Here is a 24,347-nt window from a genome sequence, read left to right as displayed (position 1 = left end):
ACCATTTGGTCCTGGTGCTTTTGAAGATTTTAAATTCAGTATAGTCTGTTTAATACACCTGTAGCTCATAGGGAGAGGCCAACTTGTAACCCCCTTAATACTTTGTGGGTTAGACATGTTCTCTCTGTGGCACTTATTCGTGATATATTCGACCCATTTTTCGCCCGAGATAGGGTTGAACACCTTTAAATTCTGTTCACCCCCCACCAGTGCCAGTATTTGCCATATCCTACGGCTATTCTTACTACAGAGGGCTTCCACAAACTTTTGCCATTGAGTTCTTTTGTTGAGACTGGCGATAACTTTTTAACCAACTACGATATTTACATTTTATCTGTATAGACTCAAGATTGCACATGTCTCCCACAGCATTAGTAGTTCTATGCGCTCTTACGGCTCTTAAAGCTCGTCGCATCAGGCGTTTCTGGTCTCTAATGTTTGCGTCAAATGCAAGAGTACCCCCACTCTTCCAGCTTATCCCCGGGGAAGAAGTTGTTTTAAAAAGGGAGTGTGTTAGATGCATAATCCAATTTTCAATTTTTTCAGGGCTCTTTACCCTCATTTGCTGTTTAATGGTCTTATGGATAGGGAAGGAGATAGTAATCATTTTTTCAATATATCTTTGGGTCCATCTGATCTTATTACCCGCATGATTAGGTAACAGCTCTCTACTAGAGTCCACCTTAATAATCCCCCCCCCCCTTCAACACACAATGTGAGGGTTCCATGGTCGCTAAAGTCATTTAACTTGATATTTAGGTGCTTAACATGTGGGCGAAAACATTCTGATACAGCCATATAGTCAAGGACAGAGCACTTATTCCCCACCGACCAGGACGCTTTCCCTGGTGTATCCCCCCTTACACGACCGTTTAGGATTGTCAAATTCCACTCTTTCAATATGTCTAACCATATTATCCCTTTATTACTTTTAAACAAAGGCATATCACACATATTTTGTACATGAGGGTAGTTTCCACTCCCCTCTAGGTCACAGCATTTTGCATTCAAATCGCCTCCAAGTATGACTGCCATCTTATTTCCCCCAGTGCACCAGCCGGTCATCAAAGTGTCCAATTTATCCCCAATGGCTTCTGTATTAAGCTCACCCGGAGGGTCATAGATGGTAATTATCAAGACCTCCTTACAGCCTGCCCAGCCCCCTGGAGGATTTATTTGAACAGCCAATACATTTCCTCCTGGGGTATCCTGATAAATCAGTTTGGGGTTATAGAGGACTTGGCACCAATTAGGAGACCCCCCTTGGGTCTTCCCCTTTATCCTCTTATTGCCCTACATTGAAAAGTTACGTAGCCATCAAATTCCACTTCAAAAGTTACCCAGGTTTCTTGTAGTAGAAATAGGTCAGCAGATAATAATATATTACAAGATTCTCCCTCACTTAACCCGTGGTTGTGTCCCCCCGTATTCCAACTGATAATGGAGGTAATTCAATCTTTTTTCTTCTGGGCAAACATTCCTTGCAACCACTCCCACCCTTTTTCATCACTAAGTCTTTGGGCAGCTTTAGTTGTCATAGGTACCACAGTGCTAGGAGTACAGGCACAGGAGCATTTTTGGCATTTTTCCTCCCCTGCCAAAGTCGGTATGGGTACATCTAATTTATATCCCAGGTATTCCAAAGACGACCGGTTAGCCCTTATCATAGCCGCTGTCTCAGGTAAGCAGCAGTGGATTGTTGTAAGTTTTATTTCCTTTAAAGCGAAGGTTCCACAAAGTCAACATCGCTGGTATTCAGTATTCGAAGTGAAGGAATTTTAGAAAAAAGGGTAAAGAGTGTAGATCTGTTAAATTAGATACCCATTTCCCCTCCTTCAATAGGCGCTATAGTTACATTTTTAATGTCCAATTGCTCCAGCACCGGAAGCTCCCCACAGGCCAGACTGGGCGTTTTAGTGGGTATAGGTTGGGGATGAGACACCTGTTTCTGTCCAACCAAGGATACAGGATTTTGTATAACTGCACCTGATTCAGTACCAATTGACAGCTGATCTTCCAAATGTTGGCTAGCATGCCCCTGTTGCTCATCCATGAGCCAGCTGGTGAGGGTGCCCGCTGTTTGGGCTGATCTTCTTTTTCTTCTAGCAGCCCGTTTACGTTGTTTTTTAGATAAGATTTTTACTGAAGGCAGCGGAGTGGAATTGCGGGGTGGAGGGGGAGGGTTATTTACTTTATCTTCACATTTCTTTGTCTGTCTTCTGTTTTCTAGAGGGTATAGTTCTATTTTCCACCTCCTCCTCTCCCACAAGTATGGGCCTGTGTTCCTCCTCAGTCGTAGTTTCCTTATCTAAGGTTAGTAATGGGGCTGCCCTATCCCGTTCCTTTGTAGGGATAGCGGTGGGTAGGATACCCCTTAGATCGATACAAGGAATAGTGGATTTTTTGGCCGGGGCACTCAATAGTTTATAGAGGGCAATAACCACTCTCCCCTGTGCTTTTTGATCTTCATGTATCGTGCCACATAGTTTTAACAGGATTTTAATAGCAAAATTAAGAGTTGCATTCCCAGATTGTGATGTTTCATGGGTGCTATACTCCGTTGGTACCAGGTCATGCAACGAATTTCCAGAATCAAAGGCCATGTTTGGACTAGCTGATAGTCTCGGTGCCTTTGGTGAGGGTGTCGAGTTTATTATAGGTAACAGGGGGGGGGGGTCCGTTTGTGAGGCAGAGGACACACAGATAGGATATACCTCTGCCCCTACAAGGGGGGCTTTTGTAATATGCTCCAATATAGGTGTTGTAGGCCCTTTTTCCTCCAGAGTGTCAGGTATAAGATCACTTGATGCAATGGATCCTACCATCTTTTCCTCTATTTGTTTCCCCTTTTGTGATCCTACCCGCTCCTGGAGGGCATAGCATAACTGTAGTAATGAATCGTTATCTAAATCAAGCGGAATATAGCTTCCCCTTCAATTTGCGAGGCGTTTCCTCTTTTGGGTCCAGACGTGGTCCGATCAACCATAGGTTTACAGGGAAAATATGCATCCAAGGGGCCCTTTTGGGGGACTGCCACTTTCCCTCTGGTGGCATTTTTCTCCCCATTTTCTGCCATATGGTCTTTTCCCATATCCACGGAGGTTCCTTTGTTTGAACGTAGCCCATAGGGTTTCCTTCCCCTTGCAATTGCTTTATTTTGGCTTGTTGCCTTTCCCGTCATCTTTATCAAGCCTGGTTTAGCTGAACCAGAGGGGCAGCAAGATGCAAAGAAAAAAAAAAGAAAAAAAAGGGGGGGGGAGGCAGGCAAGAGGAGAATGGTAAGTGTAAGTGCCAGTTATGAAAATTGGCCAGATTGTAGCACTTTTCTTTTACTCCACACGGCACCCCGACAACCAGTAGGTCAATGCAGCCCTCGGGTATAACTATGTCTAGGGCAATAACAGTATTATTGTTACACTCCCAATCGATTGACCACGAATATTCTGCAGCGTGCAACAAACTGATATTAACCCAATGCTTACACTTACGATATAGTCGTCCGGGATCAAAGAGGAATGCCTCCACAGTCTCCCGCCCGATTTAGCCGCCAAACAGCCGCACAACAGTACAGCTAGCGGCCTTGTCACCGCCGGGCTTTACGCCGCAAGGGTGACTCGAGTCTCCTGAAGTGGACTCGTAAAGTCACTTGACGAGTCACGTGGGCCGGGCTTGTCCCGCCTCCTCCAGGAAGCTGGTAGCCTCACAGCAAGAGTTGCGCTCGCAGTGCCGTAAGAGGAAAGTTGGATTAAGTTGGATTAAGTGCAGCGTTCAGGTAAGGTCCAACAAGTCTTTCAAACAGAGTAAAAACACTTTACACTATTATTATTACAACAGTCAGTTCTAGCACACTGCAAAATACAGTCCACCCTGTAAAGTAACACAGAAGACAGATAGTTTCACGAAGGAAAGGGGTGCACTCTGGATACTGACAGGAAGGTAGTTGGTAAAGCAATTTGTCTTAACTGTTCAAGGTTATTTGGTTTCAGCACCAAGGGAGCAAGGGGTCATAAATGTCACTAGTGGACAGACCACAATGTACCTGGTGCTTGAGATGATCTTGATGCATCAACAGCGTCGAGTCGATTCCAGGACACCTTGCAGCTCCTGCGACCGAGTTCAAGAGGGGAGACTGCTGCGGGTATCCGATGGCAGGCAGTTTGGCAAGTGAGGCTGGTCGGACGGCTGCAAGCTGGCCTACACGGCGGCTCGGGGTGTCAAGAATCGTTGTCTCTGTGCTGTTTGGCGGATCTGGTACACTGGCCGAGGCGTCTCGGACGGCTTAACTGACTGCAGTGTGATAAGTCAGTGGTGCGGCCGGTTGCGGTTTGAGGTCTCGACTGCATCGAAAATGTCCTTAAAAGATGGACGTTGGTTGATGCTTGTTGTGGCACTCCTCCTAGCTTCTTCGCAGGGCTTGTGACCTTTAAGGCGGACGGCCCAACGCTGAGGAGAGTGTGTGCAGGCAACGGCCTTGTCCTTTGTTCAGAGACAGAGGCAGAACCTAGCAGGGCACGCTGTGTGCTGGCTGGGTACCAGTTCTGGAGATGCTGGATGGGTCCTCTGAGGTCTGTATCTCCCTGGGAGATGTTTAGGGGGGGTATCTTGCTTCCCTCTTGAAAATCCTGGCCTTCCTTCACTGACAGAAGCTGTAAGGCAGACTGTACCTTCAGACAGGGTCCAAATGAGTCCTCCTTCGTACTCCTCTCAAAGTTGTCGGCTGATCTGTTAAGTGAGGGGCTCAGCCCTCTTTTAAAGCCAAATGGGCCCCAGTGATTGGTGCATGCTAAGCCTCCTTTAATGCCCCAGTCATGGGTCCCCACCAACTATCTTCTGTTATGTGTGAGGTTATAACTAGAGTGCTTTGCAACAGGTAAGCATTGCCAACACATACTAAGCCCCACCCATCTTCTATCTTTTGTGGATCAAAGTGTCTCTGGTTAATTGAGCTCTGTGACTCCTGATCAAAGCGCAGGTCTCCTTTTGAAGTTTGTGGCGAGAACAGACTTTGCCTCCTTGAAATCACATAAGTCTTCCCTCTGAAAGGGGGTCGCCCTGTAGGGGTTGCCTCCTGTAAACAGTTGTCCCAGACACGACATTCACTTCCCTTCATACTGGGAGCTAGCTTCAGCTGACACATTGCATAGCAAAAAGGTGTTGGCGTTTGCTGCCCTTTTGTTAGTTCTGTGAACAGGCCTCTTCGCAGGCCTGCTTTAATCAACTCTTGTCAGTATGCGCTGCCACCAGACAGAACCTAATAGGCAGGGCGGATCCATGGAGCCTTTGATATTTTAATTAGGCTAGCCATGGTCGGGCGAAGGTGTTGCCTTCCCCCTTCTTGAGATGCGTTGATGTACATGTGGCTGTCACATTCCAGCTGAACATGACAGGAGGACTGCGCCGGTAGGCTGTGTCCCCCAGAGTACACTTGACTATGTGTTTGTTGTGCGATGAACATTGGAAAATGTGTGTGGATTAGCCTCACACATTTCCCTGAGGTTTATCTACCAACATTCCATTTCTTTCAAACAAATATCAAAACAGCCAAGGCGAGTGCACACTCCCCGTGCGAATGGTCGAATTCCTCTTAGCTGGTCAGTCCACCAGGTGGTCCAGGAATACTCCTGAAGTCTCAGGACGGCTGGATTCTCGAGAATAAGTCGGGACTGGTTGGTTCCACCAGCTCAAGGTTTGAAGCACCTCCCAGGGTCTTTGCAGATCAGGTAGTCCAGCAGGGCTTCACCGGGCCAAACGGAGGAAGGGGATCCGGGCCTCTTCCAGAGTCCGTCACGGATCTTCAGTTGGCTGCTCTTCTACACAGGATACTTGGCTCCAATACTGATCTGGAGATATGGCTGCAGGAGGAGTAGTCTTCTAAATCCTGGCTGGAAGTAAGTCCAAGCCCACGAATGGCAAGGATCTGCACCATTCAAACAGCCAGCAGTGGTACAATCTGATAGCGCTGTGTGTTTCACTCATGCCCCACAGACTTTCGGGCACCCCAAATGTGGAGTGGGACCAAAGATTCCCACCTACATCCTGGGTCCACACACACCAGGCCAGCAGCAGCTTGTGAAAGCAGCAGCTTTCCCGTGCAAATGCATGACCATATAAGGGATTTCCTGACGTGAGAAAGCAGGAAGAAGGCCAAACAACAATATGGTGAAAGGACAAGCGAAAATTCTTGTGGCACTAGCCATGGTTAGTAGTTGGACGTGGTAAATGTACACAATAAAAATAATGCAAAAATATTAAAAGGTATCTTGTAAAAGGCTATGGTGATAAAAAAAAGTTTCCCTACTGCACTGTGAGATGTGCTGTGTGCACTGTCAAAAAGGTAAAAAGACAAAAGATAAACCCTTGCATTGGGGTCTGTATCTGTACCCATACATTCCACCCTTTGTTCTTCCTGCACTTATCACACTTACCGTGTCTGCTGCCTTAAACCTAGCACTTGCCACTTGCTGGCTGCACTACCACCACTGCTGCTTCTTATTTATTAATGTTATTTATTCTGTTTCTCCTTTACTCCACACTTTCCACTTCTCCCCCCTTCCATGCACTTTTCCCCTCCCTCTCTCCCATGCACTTTCGTGTTCTCAATGTCACTGGGCCTAGTAAGATCGTTGTTTTTATTTTTTAGTTCTCCCCTGGTCCCCTCCCCTCCCTTGCCTTGTCGCGCTCTGAAACACCTGTGTATGAGCGCAATATAAATAAAATATCAATTCAATTCAATAGTATCCCAGTACTGATAGTCTGAAGGACTGATCAGTTTGCCCATAACAAAATGAGCAAAAGGCCTGGGGAGTGAAGCTGACGCCTTCATTTCTCTTTAAAATGTCAGGATAGGTTCAAAAACAAAAGCAAAACGTTTGGGGGTCCATAGAATATGGAGGAAAAGTTGCCTAAAGAGATCTTTCCTAAAAATATTTAACTTCTTCTGTCTCTGGTCTTTTAAATGGTAATGCATATTTGCATTATTGTAAATTGCGGTGTAAGTAAGTTGACAATGGGTATAACTAAGAAATTATCATATTTTCCAGATCTACTATTCATTTCTTCTGCTGCAAAAACTCTTGCCACTGTAGTCGATCCTGTAATGAAGCTCGGTGAATCCAGGGGGATGATCTTTCATGGATTGACCAAACTAGCTGTCCTTCATGAAGATGGTCGTTTTTCACTCTTCAGCGCTGTATGAATATTGTATGTCCAAATGTTCACTGCGTCACAGGGCATAGTCGAGGAGAAATAAATGCAATGTGCTCCAACTGAAGTATTAGAAATGCATCCTTACCCTTTGTGATTCTCGGGGTGAGGTCTGAGAAACTCTGGACATGTGCTTGGGGTTCAGGGTTATGTGCAGACAGGACTCTAGGTTTCAGCTCACGTCATGCGCAAAGCTTTTTGTTATTATGTTTGACTGTTCCCTTTGTGGAATCTGTAATCTTGGGTTCCCAGAATAATGAAAAGCACAGAGGAGACCTGATTATATGCCCACAGTTTTGTCTGTGTTGTATTGACCATCATCCTGGAGTTTTATACCTTGGATTAAACAGACATATTTGCACAGGTGAAATCTAAAACAATAGTAGAAATCGTGCTCCTAATAAAGGGTGAGCGCAATATAAAATATGGATTGATATGCGACATTTGTAGGGTACAAGGCTGTTACTTCGCCAGGCTTTTTTTCGTGGCTGAACATTTTTGGCTGAAAAAAACTCAGCTAAAAATGTGGGGGCTTTGAGTAAGGGGATAAAAAGAGTAGGGTGTGTGGGGACTAGGTACTAGATAATAGGGAACGGGGGCTTGGGGGAGGACCCCCTACCAAAATAAAATATGCAATACATTTTTGGGCCGAAAAATATTCCCCACAAAACACTGTAAAAATAAATCTGCCAATCTAAGAACATAGAACCATTTGTAGATGGCAGTGAAGTCTTCAGGATAGTTGCTTCATATTTGTGTTTGTGCATTTGGGACTTTGGTGTAAAGTTATGGAATACTATATTGATCCATGGTATTTTTTACACCGTTGTGTGCCCAGGTCATTGTTAGCAAACGTTTTCTTTTTGCAGCTTTCCTTCATTGACTTCAATGGAGTCACCTGTTTATTTGCTTTTATTTTTTGGCAAATACTCTGGATGCTTAATTGTGAATCTTCACGCGTGTCTCTTAAATTGTCACCATGTCTACGGGATATTTAATTAAGTTATGGAAAGATCCATAATGATTTTGAGTAGGTTGAACATCGCAAAAGACTTATATAATACGGTCTTGTGAGACTTCTGATTTGTTAGCATATAAAATGCTACACAATTTCAAATAACAAACATATAATTCGACTTTCTTTTAGATATTCTGAACTGACTGCAAACCAACATCAGCTAATTCGGGAAACTCTTGTCACTTGGCTACAGGCTCAGGTAAGACTTTGCAAAAAAATAGTGATCGTAAAACTCATCACAGCGCAAAGGATATGTATTTGTGAGTGTATGTATGTTAATGTTTTATTGCTGTACAAAAAAAGGGGTGTATACAGACCGGGCGATGGGCGGAGGGGGGTGAGGGTAGAGGAGGTGGAAGTGCTATCTGGGGGTCGGCAGGCTTGAAAGTGCTTCCTGAAGTGAAGGAAAGAAGGCAAGGTTCCATATGTTACTCTGGGCTATAGAACAATGGTCTGGAGGGGTGCCCAGAGCAATGCCAGAGGTTAAGATTATTTCAAAATCTACCAGCCGTTACTCCTTTTGTTTTCTTTCCTAAGACTTTGACATAACTGCTCAGCCATATTACCAATTATAGACTTGGGATACTGTGAGGAAAGCAAGCCTAGTACGTTGATATATTTGGGTGCTATAACTGGACCTAATCAAAATCTCTGACACTGTGAGGTGTGAAAAGCCTTGAGACGTGCGCCTGAAAGGACCAGACGGGCATAGGTCAACAGTGGGTCATTTGCATATTTAACATCTGGAGTTGAGAAGCTAGGTGTCATGGTAGCAGATGAATATGGGTCTGTTTGTGTGATGTTATGTTACTTAGCATTTATATAGCGCTCTATATATCATTGGTATGACCTCAAAGTACTGGTAGGTTGAACGACCTCAGGAATCTTAGTTCTGGTCAGTAGAGAGAGATAGTGTTGTAGGGTGCGCGGGTGCACCAGATAAGTGTCCAGCTGGTGTAGTTGCCGGGTGGTAGCTGCATCCTAGCGTTTAGGTGTGTTGCTGGAGATCAGTTGGATGTGTGCAGTCTGGTGGGTGGACATCGTGTGTTAGGCCTGATGGACGCATTTGTGAGCAACCAGGCCGGATTGTGCTCGGCTAGCTGCATTTTATTAGGGTGATGAGGTGTTCATGAGGTCGTATTCATATGTGAACAGCTAGGCCGAATTAGTCAGGGGTATAGCTGTGTTCTTGTTCGATGATGGTGTATAGTAGAGAGTAAGAGTAGTGATGTGATATGATGGTTATTTTTAAAGCGTCCGAGACCAGGCATGTGAACAGGATGTCAGGAACATGGCGACACACAGACACAGATGCAGGGGGGGAATACGGATATATAACAGCATGGGGAACCGGAAGGCAGGGTGCACAGTTATAAACTTGTGCAGCGTGGTGACATTCACATTCGCTTTTCTGTCAAGATGTGGTTCAGGCAAACGTTCACCGCTCCACCCAGGCGTGGGACAAACCAAAATCTGCACTTCCATCCAGAAGCGACATAGGCTCGCGTTCACAATCCCTCACGGTCCGGCGCATGTTAACGTTCACGGTTCCAACTGAGTTCTCAATTAATTCCTTCCATTTCCATCCATTTCATCCATTCCACCCATTCCATCTACTCCACCAGTCCATCTCTCCACACCATCCATCAATTCCATACACTCACTCATCCATTCCGTCCGTTTCTTCCATTTCTTGCATTCATTTGATCTATCCGCTCCATCTGCCCCATCCATTCCATCGATTCCGCCCATTCCATGTGTTCCATTCATTCCGTCCGCTCAGTCCATTCCTTCTACTTCATCCACTCTATCCATTCCATCCATTCCACCTATTCCATACACTCTATCTAATTCATCCACTCCATCGATTCCAGCCACTCTATTCATTCCATTCCATCCCCTCTTTCTGTTCCACTCTATCCGTTCCCTCCACTCTGTCTATTCCATCCCATCCATCCATTCCATCCTATCCTATGGGTAGGATCGGAGGTCCTTGAACACCTGGAGAGAGTCTCATTGTGTGTTTAGTCATTGGGTTGTTGGGAGTTCAGACATATCTTTAGGGTTGTCGTTGGTGTTACGTAAAGAGGCATGTTTTTAGTAATTTGGTGAATGTCATATAGTCTTGGGTGTGTCGGATGTGAGGTGGAAGCGAGTTCCACAGAGTGGGGCCAATGCTGAGAAAGAGGATCCTCCGATCCTGACGGAGTTGGTGGTTGGGATCACTAAAAGGTGGGCAGAGCTTGATCTTAGGGTGCGGTGTGGAAGCAAAGGTTTTAGCTTGTCTTGCGGGTATAGAGGGCCGGTCTTGTGCACTGCACGATGAGTGATGCCCAGTGTCTTGAAAGTGGCCATTCGTCCAACTAAGAGACAGTGGAGGGTTCTGAGAGCTGGAGAGGTGTGGTCTCTTGGGCCCAGGGCTAGAAGCATTTTAGCAGCAGCGTGTTGCGCTCTTTGCAGTTTATTAAGGTGGTATGCTGGGACTCCTAGTTAAAGGAAGTTGGCATAGTCCAGTCTCGACATTACAATGGACATAACAGAGGCAAGTCTGTTCAGGAAGGAGAGGTAGGGAAAAATGCGCCTGCGAATTTTGAGATGGTAGTGACAAGATTTAGATAACTTGTTGATTTGTCAGGAGAGGGTTAGAGTCCATTGTGCATCCAAGGTTTTTTACTGTGACAGAAGGGGTGGGCGGTTGGCTCATGGATGGGGGGCCAAGGAGTGGACTGGGGAGAAGCTCTGTGTTGCCGCACACCATGATTTCGGTTTTAGTGGGGTTTATGGGGGAGGTGGTTTGTAGTCATCCAACGGTCGATATCAAGGAGGCAGGCTGCAAGGTCGGGCTGAGTTGGAGTCTGAGTTGTGGAGTCTAAGGATGATTTGTGCATCGTCTGCATAGTGGTAGCACAGGATATTGTGCAGGCGGATGATTACAGGGAGGGTGGAGATATAGAGGTTGAATAGGAGAGCTGATGGACATGCGCCTTGCGGTACTCCAGTATTAACTGGGTGAGCAGCAGAGGCGGGAGAGGAGGGTTGTTTCCTGTTAAGCAAGGAGGCGATCCGTTTGAGAACGGTTCCGCAGATTCCTAGGGAGTGGAGGCGGTCAAGGAGGATTGAGTGGTTAATTGTGTCGCAAGCTGCAGACAGCTCTAGGAGAATTAGTGCAGCGCATCCTGCAGAGTCTGCAGTGATCTTAAGATCGTCCCAGATTGAGGCCAGAGTGGTTTTGGTTTCGTGTTGCAGTCTGAAGCCTGTTTGGATGGGGTCAAGGAGGTTGTTGGATTCGACAAAGGCGTTTAGTTGGAAGTATGAAGTTTGGTCGATGAGTTTTGCAAGGAATATGGTGTTCAAGATGGGACAATAATTTTTGGGGTCCAGGGATGGTTTTTTAAGAAGAGACTTGACATGCGCAATGTTGAAAGCATCGGGAAAGATTCCAGAGTTGAGGGGAGTCATTTAGGATGGTTCTTGCGTACTCGCCTGCACTGGTGGATGAGAATATTTCTTTGAGGACTAAGGTGGGGCAGGGGTCTATGGGGGGGGAACCAGAGGGTTTGCGAGCAGAAAGGTGGTCAAGAAATTCTTCTATGGAGATTGGTTTGAAGGAGTCAAAACTCGGTAAGGTGGGTGTTGCGGCAGCGGGCGGTTGATCGTTGGGTTGGACAGTTTTTGGGGCGGGGAGAGGAGAGACAGTTTGTTGTTAAGGGAAGTCGTTCTGTCGAAAGCAGTGGTGTAGAAGTGGAGCGAGAGAGTTGCAGAGTAATTGTGTAGATTGGGCAGAGGTACAAGTGGGTTTGACAAATTCAGATACGATTCTATGGAGTTCCTTGCTGCGGTTTCCACATTTGAGAATCCGATTGTTGTAGTGGCCTTTTTTGGCTTTTCAGATTTCTGCTTTGTAGTTGCGATGGTGCAAGGCGAAGGTGGATCTACTGTGCATTGATGTGTTGTGTAATGACACCTAAAGAAATATCCATCTGGGTGCTCTTTGGTTAGGCCGACTGCTCTTTGTAATCTCCTAGATTAGATATGATGGGTTTTGTTGCAAGAAACTTTGTTTAGTACATGTCCTAATACATTACATCTATAAAGCAAAGACCCAGTTGTACTTGTGAACATCTTGGCCCTTGATTTCAAGGAGAATTCTGGTTATGTTGACATGCTCGAGCCGCTATTTTTAGAGAGGTAATTTAAATATAAGTTTAGCAAATTAATGCTCTGTGCCAGCAGATTCGAGTTGCACCTCACAAGAGCCTCAATACTGGCCAAGTGCATCTGAGACTGCTTGTGATCCCATGCATATGGGACATGATGGGTTCACAAGGTGTCTTCATGTGATAGCCATGTCTCAAATGGCACAGATGAGGTAAGCAGTGATGGAATGAAATGCTTTCCAGTTTTTGTAGTGGTTCATTAGCATTTTCATGCTTCACTTTTGTTTTTCTCAGGTAGCAGGAGTACACCGATGTTTAGGTTCTGAGCATACACTCAAAATGCTCCACTCCAATGATGGCCAGTAATGCCAAACTAAATAGATTTGTTTTAATGTGCACTGGGGATGTCTCCTTCCACTACAAATTCGACGGTTCGCTTGGGGGTAACAGTCGAGAATTAATTGGATATGATTGCACACTTTTGTGGGAGAGATGAGAATCGTACAGATGAGGAAATCCTTTTGGTTTTCCCTGCAAGTCAACTTCGTATGGTGCTTGACTATGTGATTACACAGTGTGAAATCCAGACGGAACTGGCTGCTTTTCACTTGACAAGGTGAAAGTATTTAATTTGCCGGCTTACTTTCTGACTTCTCCCTTCCATTCTACCATGGTCAGGCATCTCTGGCTTGCCCAGAGCCACCAACATTGAAAACAAATAGGGTTTGAGTTTGCCAGGAGCTGTTTAGCTCCTGCTTGTAGCTTTAAAGACTGGTTATCTTGACACTGTCAGCTACCAGGAACTACCTTTGACTCCCCATGCCAAGCGGTTCCACTGAAACTGGAGTAAACAATTTCAAGTTGCAAGTAACTAGCCAGCCATAAAAAGGCATGTGCCAGCTCAATTCTACAAATACACCAAGCACACCATTTCCTACTTGCTAAGAGTCAATTATCACTAGCCGAAAGCTTGTGACGAAAGCACATTTTGCGTCCTGCCATAGAAACATACCTTTGTGACATTAAATAACTACAAACCTAGGGACACTCAGTGCAATTTTTTATATGTTGGTCTATTTCTACAGCACCAAATTTGGAAAACACTTATAGTGTACAACATTTGTGCCAAAGATATTTGGCAAAGTGTCCTGTTACAGATAATCTAGTAATGTATTACCTGTCTGGAGCGTAGGTTACATAGTTTAGTTTCAAACTATGCAACCGAATAATTGACCAACACGCGTTACACTATCTAATTTATCCCAAAGTATCTGCTATTACAGAGCCTGATTTAAAAAATAAAAATAAAAAAAAGAACCACAAAATAACAAACACCAGTTATAGCTTGAAAGAATTGTTGGAAACCCCTTAAAATACTATTGTGCTTAGTTTTCTCAAAGTTATGACCGCTCCAATTATTTCTACTAATTTAATTGCCTTCAGTTAACTAACCATTGACTGTTGACTAACATGAAATCTGATAATGAGGATGGAAGGGTTAATGTGTCATCTGTCTGTCCAATTCAAGCAAATTGAGGTGGTTATGGTGGTTTTGGAGTAGTTAATCAACATGAAGTAGGCAACATGCCAAATGTGAGTAGTCGGGTGGATATGCACAGTACATCTGATGAGCCAAATCAAAATGAGATGGCTGAACTGGCAAACAGGAATTAGAGTGGTTATAACGGGATATTGGATACCACCCTATATGCCAAATGATGATATAAATATAATGTCTGAAAGTGCCACAGTTGCGATTGAGGACAATGAGGGGCTACGTTATAGTGGGCTGGAAAGTGCTAGTCGACATGATAGCACTTCATCCTCTGTAATGTTGTACCCCGCACTTGAACAAATGTCGGCATTAATAAATGTGATGCAATAGAGACTATATTGGGCGCACATGGTGTAATGCTGGATACAATCCTAAGTAAAGGTATTAGTAAGGGACTCACATATAATGTCAATATGGATGCGGGTATGAACATTGTAACTGAGACTTTGACGGGTGATTGTATTAAAATATTACACTGCACTGTTCCACTGCGTGTTGTGACTAGAAATGCTGTGATGCTGGTGGATTTGATTGAAGGGTCTGGTAGGATTGTTTCACACTGATGAATTGTTGAAATATGTATGTGGCCATGAAATGGCGCTGTTCAAAAACGGCAACTTGTGCGAGACTGCGAAAATCCCAAAGTCTAAATACGATATAGTCAAACCACACGACACTAATAGCGGGGACTGTCGCAACATTAACAAAGATGGTAAGTGGGGAATGGTGATATAAAAGTGTCCGAGTTAGTACAGACTGACGGCTACTGGCAGTGGCTACCTGAAGGCCTTCGAAGTGCATTTCAAACAAAATCCCTGATGATAGATTCCTGTTATGTTCCTGGAATTCTTGGGGCCATTCACATTTTACACATGAAGGCGGGTTTCTGGATTATATGAGGTCTTTGGATTTGTAATGCTCCAGAAAACATGGCCAGCTGATCCAATAGCAATCAATTGGGTTGTGTCCATATTTGAAATGGCCCTCAAAGACCCAATAGGCAGACCAATAAGCGGTCTTCTCACCAAAATAATAAATCAGTGGGATATTGAGAAAATAAATTGCAGCTGTGAAAATGTCTTGGTGGGTAAGAGCTCTACTACATCTCTTCTGGACAATGGTATGTGGGTCTTTAATGTATATGACCCCCCCGCCCCTACTGGAGGCATGCATGTCGCTGTCTTGCGAACGGAAGAGAAGATATTAGCCATCATTGGCACTCTTATCCCGGTAATTGTTGGAGGGGACTTTAATGCCTGGAACCCTGCACACACAGAAGTAGACAGTGGAAATGAGTTCTCTGGTCCTGTCCTTATGGAGCTACATGTTCCCAAGCGTATGACGTGGGCCCATCTATTTTACTAATATTGATTTGTGCGCCTTAATGGGTACGATGAAACTTGTGGATGCACTAGGGTAGATGGACTGAGTGCTTCCACCATTGACTGTCAATCAGGCTGTTCTGCCTCTTGTGATTGACACAGGTATCGTCTGTCGTGTGGAAAGTGACCACTTCCCGTTAGGTGTACTATTTGATATAAAAAATACACAATTGGCGAACACGATAACAATGGTGTTGTCTTTTAATAATGCTGGGAGTCGCATCAGATGGAGTGTGCCCAAATTAGCCAGCGCCAATGGTATAGCCTCCAACGAACTTGCTAGATACGAATATGAGAATAGGAGACTTGGAATGAGCAATGAGGACTGTATCAGTATATTTGAAAATATTATGCAGGCGATGTGGCTCTCGTTAGCAGCATGTGCCAATAGTGGTAATACCACTGGGATTTGGAAAATCACAAGGGACACTAACAACTCGTATTCCTTGATAATTGGGTGCCACTAGTAAAAAGAGTGAAGATTTTATTGGCAATACACTGGGAAAAACAGACGAAGGCATTCTCCAGCATGGGGTCTGGCATGGATTCACATGCTCATGAATATTCCCCGTCGTCAGGCTGGGAATCCTCGGTAAAGAAAAAATCAGTATCAGTTTTGTTTCTGATCTGTCTTTCGTAGTAGTAACCAATCACTGATCTCTGCGTCATACTGACCACAGCCAATGACTGCCCTCTACCTAAGCCCTGCCTCTGTCAGCCATCTTCAGATTTTTACCCCACGTTCAAGTGTTGGGATCCTTGTGCTATTGCTCTCGAGCGTTAGTGCTATTTTTTCACGTTTTTTCTCAAAAAACTTATATTTTTCGGTCAACAGAGCCTCAAGCTCCACTGTTTCTTCATCCGATCAACGGGAACCCGTGTCGGATTCGTCTACGCCCTTCAAGGGTGAAGATTTCGTCGAGCCACGCTTTTGGAGGACTCCAGAAGTTTCTCAGGCCAATCTCGGACATGGCCCAGGAGAAGGGAAGCTCGACGCCCGGAAAGCTGTTCAGGGTCTGCCCTGGATGCCAGCTTCAGAATGTCTTTAAGGAGGACGAACACTCACTTTGTCTTTACTGCCTACATGAGGACAAGACGCACGTGGAGAAGGTCTGTGCGTTTTGCGGCAATATGTCAGAGCGGACCATGAAGGACCGCCATCAAAGTCTCGCCAACTGGCTGGAAGGGAAGAGCCCATCAGGTGAGAAGAAGAAGAAGAAGTCTGAGCGGTCTTCTAAGACCTTTGAGGACGCCCCGGCGACGGGGGTCCAACACAAGGCCAAGCACCGCGAGTCCGCTGGCACCGGGAGCGCCGAACGGTCGGGCTCTACGGGTGCCAGGCAGGGCACACCCTCCCCGGCCTCATCAACCACGAGCCAACGCTCTGGCTCGGGTAAGAGGAAGGCCGAGCACCCGGCGAAGCTCCTGTAGAGACCCCGGTCGAGCTCGAAGGCCCCATCGGAGGGGGAGCGAGGCAGTGACCCTCCCCCCAAAGAGAAGGCGGCGAGCGCACCTAAGGTGGTGAAAGCCTTAATCCATCCGGCCAAGGCCTCTATCGAGACAGTCGCGGCGGCCCTGGCTCAGCCTGTGGAGGCTACACCAGTGGTGGCGACCTCGGGGCTCAGAGTCTCCCTGCCACCGCGGAGGGAGTCCTCTTTTATGCCCATCGACAGGACCCCCGTGAATCCTCCGACGGAGAAGAAAAAGGGGGGCAGGAGGTCGTCGTGGATTCGGCCTAAACCTCTGAGGAAGAGCTGATCGAAGTCTTAAGCCACGGCCTTGGCGTGGAAGAAGACCAGCCCGTCGGGAGGGACCCCGACGTAGGAGACGATGATAACGTCGAGGGTGCCGACGGGGCCCATGACCGCCCGTCGGACTCCCCTCAACCAGTGCCGCAAGATAACTCGGCGGCCATTTTGTTGGCTATACAGTCCTTATGCTCGGAGATAAGGACGAGACTGCCGTTACCACCAGCGGAGGAACCGCTCCCGATGGGGGACCCGGAGCCAGGCCCTTCTGGGGGCCCTCCCCCTAAGAGAAGAAGGATTCATCCTCCACCTCCTTTTCATCCATCGTGCGCTGTTCAGCCCTCCTCCCCGTCCACGACTCGTGGGGATGATACAGGGACTGACACGGCCGCGACGGGTACGGACGACTAGGTTTACGACGAGGATCTGCCGTCGTCACCTCCCACCCGGGCTTCCCCGCCCAACAAGATTGGATCGTTTCACTCCATGATCGCCAGGGCATCCAAGCTTTTCCAGCTCTGCCCGGAAGAAAAGAAGGAAGGTTTCCTTTATCAACGGCGTGAGGCCAAGAGGAAGACGGTCCTCTCTGTACCTCTACTGGACGATAATTGGGATGACGGCCTCGCCCTCCTCAAGAACCCATCCACGACGCCGGCTAGAAGGGATCGGTACGAGAAGAAGTACCGGGTCCCGGACGCGGCCCCCTTGTGCCTTCGGGCACAGCCGACCCCGGACTCGGTCGTCTCCGCGGCGGCCAGGAAGAAAGCGGGGGGGCGCGGCCTCTATGTCGACCTCCCCGCCGGACGGCGAGGGAAAGAAATTAGATACGATGGGACGCAGAGTCATCTCGTCTGCAGCGACGACGATTAAGGCGGCCAACGCCTTGGCTATCGTAGCCCGCTACGACAGGGAGTTGTGGTACAAACTGGCCCCCCTGCTGGACTTCCTACCGGACGACAAGAGGGCGGAAGCCCTAGAGATCTTGCAGGAAGGAGAGGTGGCGTCGGACCACGCCATTACGATTGCGACGGACATCTCTGACACTGGATTTCGCCAGTTGGGCAACGGCGTGTGCCTTAGGTGGCGTGCATGGCTCAAGGCTACTGACTTCCGTCAGGACGTGCAGACCAGAGTCTTGGACATGCCGTTCGACGGAAACAACCTGTTTGGGAAAACAGTGGACGATTCCCTTCAAGGCAGACACGGAGACGGCCCGGGCTCTTGGGGTTCTCCAGCAACGGCGGCCGCCCTTTCGGAGCGGCGGAGGCAAACAGGGTGCCTCCAAAGGTTCCGGCGGCAGATTTTCCACCTACCGTCAAGCGGCCTGTTCGTCGTCGCAGGAAGCTTACAGGGGACGAGGCAAGTCGGGCGGACCCCGCCGTCGTCGCCAAGGAGGACAAGGCGGCAAAGCCTCGTCGAAGCAGGACTGAACCGGCCGTGGGGTCGGGCCCCCACCAAAGCACCCCGGTGGGAGGCCGGCTGGCGAGCTTCGTCAGCATGTGGGAGTCCATCTCCACCGACCGTTGGGTGCTGGACGCCCTAGCTCAGGGTCACGCGCTCGAGTTTCTAAAGAGGTGCCCGCGCGTCCCCCCTGTGGCCAGGAAAGAACATCACGTCCCTCAACTTCTCTTGGAGGTAAAGGCGATGCTCAAGAAGGGCGCCATCGAGCTCGTCCCAAAGAGGCTTTGGGGCTCCGGAGTTTACTCAAGATACTTCCTCGTGAAGAAGAAGACGGGAGGATGGCGTCCCATCCTGGACCTACGACGGCTGAACAAATACATCAAGGCACAGAAGTTCCGGATGGTCACCCTCCAACACGTCCTGGGTCAGCTGGAGGAGGGCGATTTCCGGTCGTCGTTGGATTTGGAGGATGCCTACTTCCATATTCCCATCCTAAAGGGACACCAAAAGTTTCTCAGGTTCGTGGTCCAAGGGCGTCACTACCAGTTCAGAGCCCTTCCCTTCGGACTGAGGTCGGCACCCAGGGTGTTCACCAAGTGCCTCGCACCGGTGGCGGCGCAGCTGCGCCGAGAGGGGATCCACGTCTACCCCTACCTGGACGACTGGCTCATCCGAGCGAAGACGGAGGAGCTCGCCGTGGAGCACACGGCAAGGACCGTCCAACTTCTCACGGACCTGGGATTCTCCATAAACTACGCCAAGTCCCACCTGGTGCCCGCGCAAGATGCACTGTTTCTGGGAGCGAAGCTCGACACAGTGTCGCTTCTGGCCTCTCCGTCGGAGGAAAGGACGAGGGCCATCTTGGGCAAGGTGCAGCGGATGCTGGTTGCGGACGCGGCCAGAGTGAGGTCCATCAAGTCCCTTCTCGGAATGATGTCTTCTTGCATTTACCTCATCCGCCTGTGCAGGCTCCGGATGCGCCCGTTGCAGGAGTTCCTGGACGCGCGCTGGATCCAGACGACGGGCAGCTTCGAGGAGAGGATCACACTCGACGAGAGTTTCCGACGAGCGATCCGGTGGTGGGGCACCTGCGCGCATCTGACGGCGGGCATGGACTTCCAGACCCCCGGCCACCAGGAGACAGTGACCACGGATGCCTCCCTGGAAGGGTGGGGAGCGCACACCGAAAATCTGCACGCGAGAGGCCTTTGGCTCCCGACAGAAAAGTCCCTCCATATCAACGTCCTGGAGCTCCGTGCAGTGTTTTGGGCCCTCAGGTCCTTTCTTCCGTCCTTCAAGGGCAAGGTGGTGAGGATCTTCACCGACAACACCACCACCATGTTCTACATCAGGAAACAGGGCGGAACCAGGTCCCCAGCCCTGTCCATGGAGGCGCAGGATCTGTGGCATTGGGCCGTCGCCCAAGGGATGTTTCTGGTGCCGTTTCATCTGGCAGGGATAAAAAACACCATCGCCGACTCACTCAGCAGGGAGCTGCGCTCGTGCCACGAGTGGGAACTACGACAGGATCTAGTGGACCGCTTCTTCCGACGGTGGGGCACACCCCAGATCGATCTGTTCGCGACGGCGACGAACTCCAAGTGCCGGAGGTTCGCCAGCAGGTTTCCCCAGCCGAGGAGCATGGGCGATGCTTTCTCGTTCCCCTGGGAGGGCCTGTTTCTATACGCGTTCCCTCCATTGCCATTGCTGATCAGGCTCATCAACCAGCTCAAGAGGTCACAGTGCAGGATGATCCTTGTCGCACCTGCGTGGCCGAGGCAGGTTTGGTTCCCGGACCTTCTGGACTTGTCAGCGTCCCCGTCAATCAAGCTGCCAGTGGACGCGGATCTTCTCTCCAGGGAAGGAGGCGCCATCCTCCATCACGACCCGAGTCGCTGAGCTTGCAGGCCTGGCTCCTGCAGCGTTAGAGTTTGGAGGATACGACATACCGGCCGACTGCAGAGAGGTTCTTGCAAAGGCCAGGGCATCCTCAACTCTTAGATGTTACGGACACAAATGGAAGAGGTTCTCTGTATGGTGCCACGCACAGAAGATTAACCCTCTACGGATTACGGCTCCCCAAGTACTGCCGTACCTACTGACGCTGGCCAAAGCTGGACTGGCGCACGCGTCCATCAAGATTCATTTTGCTGCGATCTCCCGATACACCAGAACCACGGGGCGGACGTCTTTGTGGTCTCATCGTCTGGTGAAAGAGTTCATGAAGGGACTGTTCAGATCGTTCCCGCCGGTGAAGGCTCCGGCCCCGGCGTGGGAGCTCAACGTGGTGCTGACCAAGCTCATGGGACCTCCGGTCGAGCCTCTGCACTCGGCTCCGTTGAAGTTCTTGTCGTGGAAAACAGTGTTTCTTGTGGCCATCACCTCCGCACGACGGGTGGGAGAGATCCAAGCCCTTTCCTGCAAGGCCCCGTACTTGACTTTTCACGACACGCGGGTAGTGCTCAGGACGCACCCCTCCTTCATGCCCAAGGTGCCGTCGGACTTCCACCTCAACAAACCCTTGGTGTTGCCTGTTTTCTTCCCGTCGCCGGCTGAAAGGACTTTGCACTCGCTGGATGTGGCTAGAGCGATGAAGTTCTACGTGGACCGCACAAAGTGTTTTCGGAAGACGTCACAACTCTTTGTGAACTTTGGACCTGTCAATCAGGGGAAGGCTCTCTCGAAGGCTTCCATTTCCAGATGGCTCTCCGGCTGTATCATGCACTGTCATCGGTTGGCAAACCGACCGCTGCCTGGCCGTTCAAGAGCCCATTCCACCAGAGCGATCGCAGCTACCACGGCGTTCCTATCTGGTGTGCCCTTGCTGGACATCTGCAGGGCTGCTACGTGGAGGTCGACGCACACTTTCACGAAATTCTACTGCGTCGATCGGGATTCCAGGGAGGAGTCCAGGGTCGGCCAAGCAGTGCTGCGCAGCCTGTTCGCCTAAGGTGAGCCTGGTGAGGAGGTAAGAATTGCTTAATGTTGAGTTTGATGTAATGCTTAATGTTGAGCCTTTGCCACCTCCCGTGGTTGTGCATGTGTGTACTGCTATGTATTCTTTTATTCATGAGCATGTGAATCCATGCCAGACCCCATGCTGGAGAAGGAACACGTTACTTACCTGTAACTGTTGTTCTCCAACATGGGTCTGGCATGGATTCACATGCGAACCCTCCCGCCTACCCCTCTGCGGCTCTTCACTTGGTCATACTGCCACTTCACGTGCTACCAAATCTGAGGACGGCTGCCAGAGGCGGGGCTTAGGTAGAGGGCAGTCATTGGCTGTGGTCAGTATGACGCAGAGATCAGTGATTGGTTACTACTACGAAAGACAGATCAGAAACGAAACTGATACTGATTTTTTCTTTACCGAGGATTCCCAGCCTGACGACGGGGAAAATTCATGAGCATGTGAATCCATGCCAGACCCATGCTGGAAAACAACAGTTACAGGTAAGTAACTTGTTCCTTACTTACCCCTTGCTGTGTCCTGATCAAGATACGAGGTGGATGGGCGTTCCTACCACTCTTGTACTAATGGGTATTACCGGACGGTTCATGCAATGCCTTGGTCGGACATAATCCAGTGGAATGGGCGGATGTTCCCCCAGAAACTATTGCATTCTTGCTATGTTGGATATACCATCAAAGATTGTGAGTCTAGCTTAATGAATTTAACAAATGGATGGGTGAAAACAACATAATCCCTCCAAATCAGACTGGATTTAGAAAGGGGTCCTCAACAGTCTATAACCTGATTACATTGACATCCTTGATAGAGCATACTTGGTGTGGACGTCAAGTAACTGTTTGCGCAGCTTCCATAGATTTCTCAGCGGAATTCGATACTATTATAAAAGGACAGCTGTGGTATAATTTAATGAACTAGGAATGCTTAAATGACTGCTATTAATGATAATCTGGCTTCATGCCAATACTAGAGTGCACATTGGATTAGATGGCGAGGGGAGGTTATCCAGCTGGTTTGGCACCTGCCTTGTGGTAAAGCAGGGTTGTATACTTGCACCTACCCTGTTCAATCTATATCTGACTGATCTTCAGTTTGCGCTAGCTACATCAGGTTCTAGTGCTGTCAAGTATGGGTCACATTGCGTATCATGGCTGGGGTACGCAGATGAAATTATAATTATGGGTTACACTCCTACGGGGCTACAAAACAGATTGGGTGTGCTGGAAAACTATGCCACACTGAATGGGCTACAGATAAATGTCAGTAAGACTAAGGTAATGGAATTCATGAAGAGCCGGAAGAGAACATTTAATTTTATTTGGATTCTGAATGGCAGTCTGGTTGAAGTGGTCTCTAAATACAAATATCTGGGGATCATTATTGATGAACAACTAACATGGCGAGCACATTGCGACTATATGCACTGAGCAAACTAATTGGTATAAATGGGGGCCATACGGCTGATACTGTCCTTAACATTTATCAGGAAAATATAAGATCGCTCATGACAAATGGAGTGGAGGTATGGGGGAGAATATAGATCTATATTTATAGATCTATATTTATAGATCTATATTTATATATATATATATATGTATATATATATAATCTTCAAGAATTAAAGTTATTGGACAAGAAATTAATACACCGCCTCAGGCTACCCTGGAGGATGCCCTGTGAGTATATTCTGCTCGAGTGTGGGCTGACCAGTATTGGCACTGTGATCTTTCTAGAATTATTACTGTTAATCTGGTGAATAAGCGAGATGGAGCACGATGCCCTTGTAGATATATGTACTATACCAAACGGGATACACCTGTGCATAATAGCTCTCTGGAATGGGCAAAGAAGTTCAAGGCACATTGGACCCAGCCAATTGGCAATGGCACAATGGGAATAGAATTCTCCAAATGTAAGTACAGAGTAAAGAGACTATTGAAAACTATTAAGAGCAGCTGTGGGTGGAACTGGCCATGAAGAGAAGCAGCAAAGCATATATGTTCGATTGTGGAAAGACAAACTAAACCTCAATATTTGAGGGCCTATCCCCAGGCCTCGATTCTCAGGAAATATATGTTGATTGAATTCAATTGTATTCCGACCTAAGAAAACAAGGGTGCTTGCATTGCTATTTTCTGTGGTCGGAGGTCCTGTAGGCTATGTGGAGAGACACTCATGAAACACCTTTTTGCTGATTGCACAAGTTTGAATGCTATTAGGGAAAAACATTTTTTATTAAATATAGGAATGATGGCAGAAGATTTTATAATCAAGAGCTTTGGAATGTATGGGGTTTGATCTTTTATCTATTATGGTGTTGAATGCTGTGTATATTTTAGAAATGTTGGTGGAATTAGTTTTATGAAATTGATTTTTATCAAATGTGTATATACTTGAAATTCTGGTTGAATTAGTTTTCTGAAATGTATTTATATTCTTCAGTGGTTGGTTTTAATGGATGTGGTGGTTGAGTATGGACTACATGTAAAATAAGAATAAAATAAAAAAATAACTTAACTATATCAAATCTTCTGCACATTCTGATCCTGCCCTGTTTCTCACTCCTTCAAAAAACACGATTGAATTGTCATTAAATTGGAAGATGATCTAAATTCTTGCCAAGAATTAAGTAGTTCATTATTTGATATGTTATTTTGATTGAACGTGCACCGCTACCACCCAAGGGCATTGTTGAGGTGCTCTTTTGCAGAACATTTAGTAGTATGCACCGGTCCGAATTTATGTGCTGATACCAACCCATTTTTGAGTTGTTGTAACACCTTGAATTTGATATATATATATATATATATTAGTATTGCAAGGGATCAAGAGTGAAAGTCAGACACAGTATTAGGTTTCGCCTGTGTCAGGATGTTCAACAAGTAAAGCGTCCTCTGTTCTGTGCCCAA

General features: G+C 47.5%; 1 protein-coding gene across 5 annotated transcripts in view; it reads left to right on the top strand.

The window, feature by feature from the left end:
• XPOT (exportin for tRNA) overlaps positions 1 to 24,347 on the top strand; it is a 1,180,573-nt gene that overhangs the window by 227,387 nt on the left and 928,839 nt on the right. For all 5 annotated transcript variants that reach the window (XM_069629779.1, XM_069629778.1, XM_069629776.1 and 2 more), the window contains one exon: positions 8,351 to 8,420. In XM_069629779.1, coding sequence (XP_069485880.1) covers positions 8,351 to 8,420 — 70 coding nt within the window. The remainder of the gene's footprint in view (positions 1 to 8,350; positions 8,421 to 24,347) is intronic.

Source organism: Ambystoma mexicanum, chromosome 12, assembly GCF_040938575.1.
Source record: "Ambystoma mexicanum isolate Mex_15411 chromosome 12, UKY_AmexF1_1, whole genome shotgun sequence".
In the NCBI taxonomy this organism is placed as follows: Eukaryota; Metazoa; Chordata; class Amphibia; order Caudata; family Ambystomatidae; genus Ambystoma; species Ambystoma mexicanum.
This window is presented reverse-complemented; position numbering and strand designations above follow the sequence as displayed.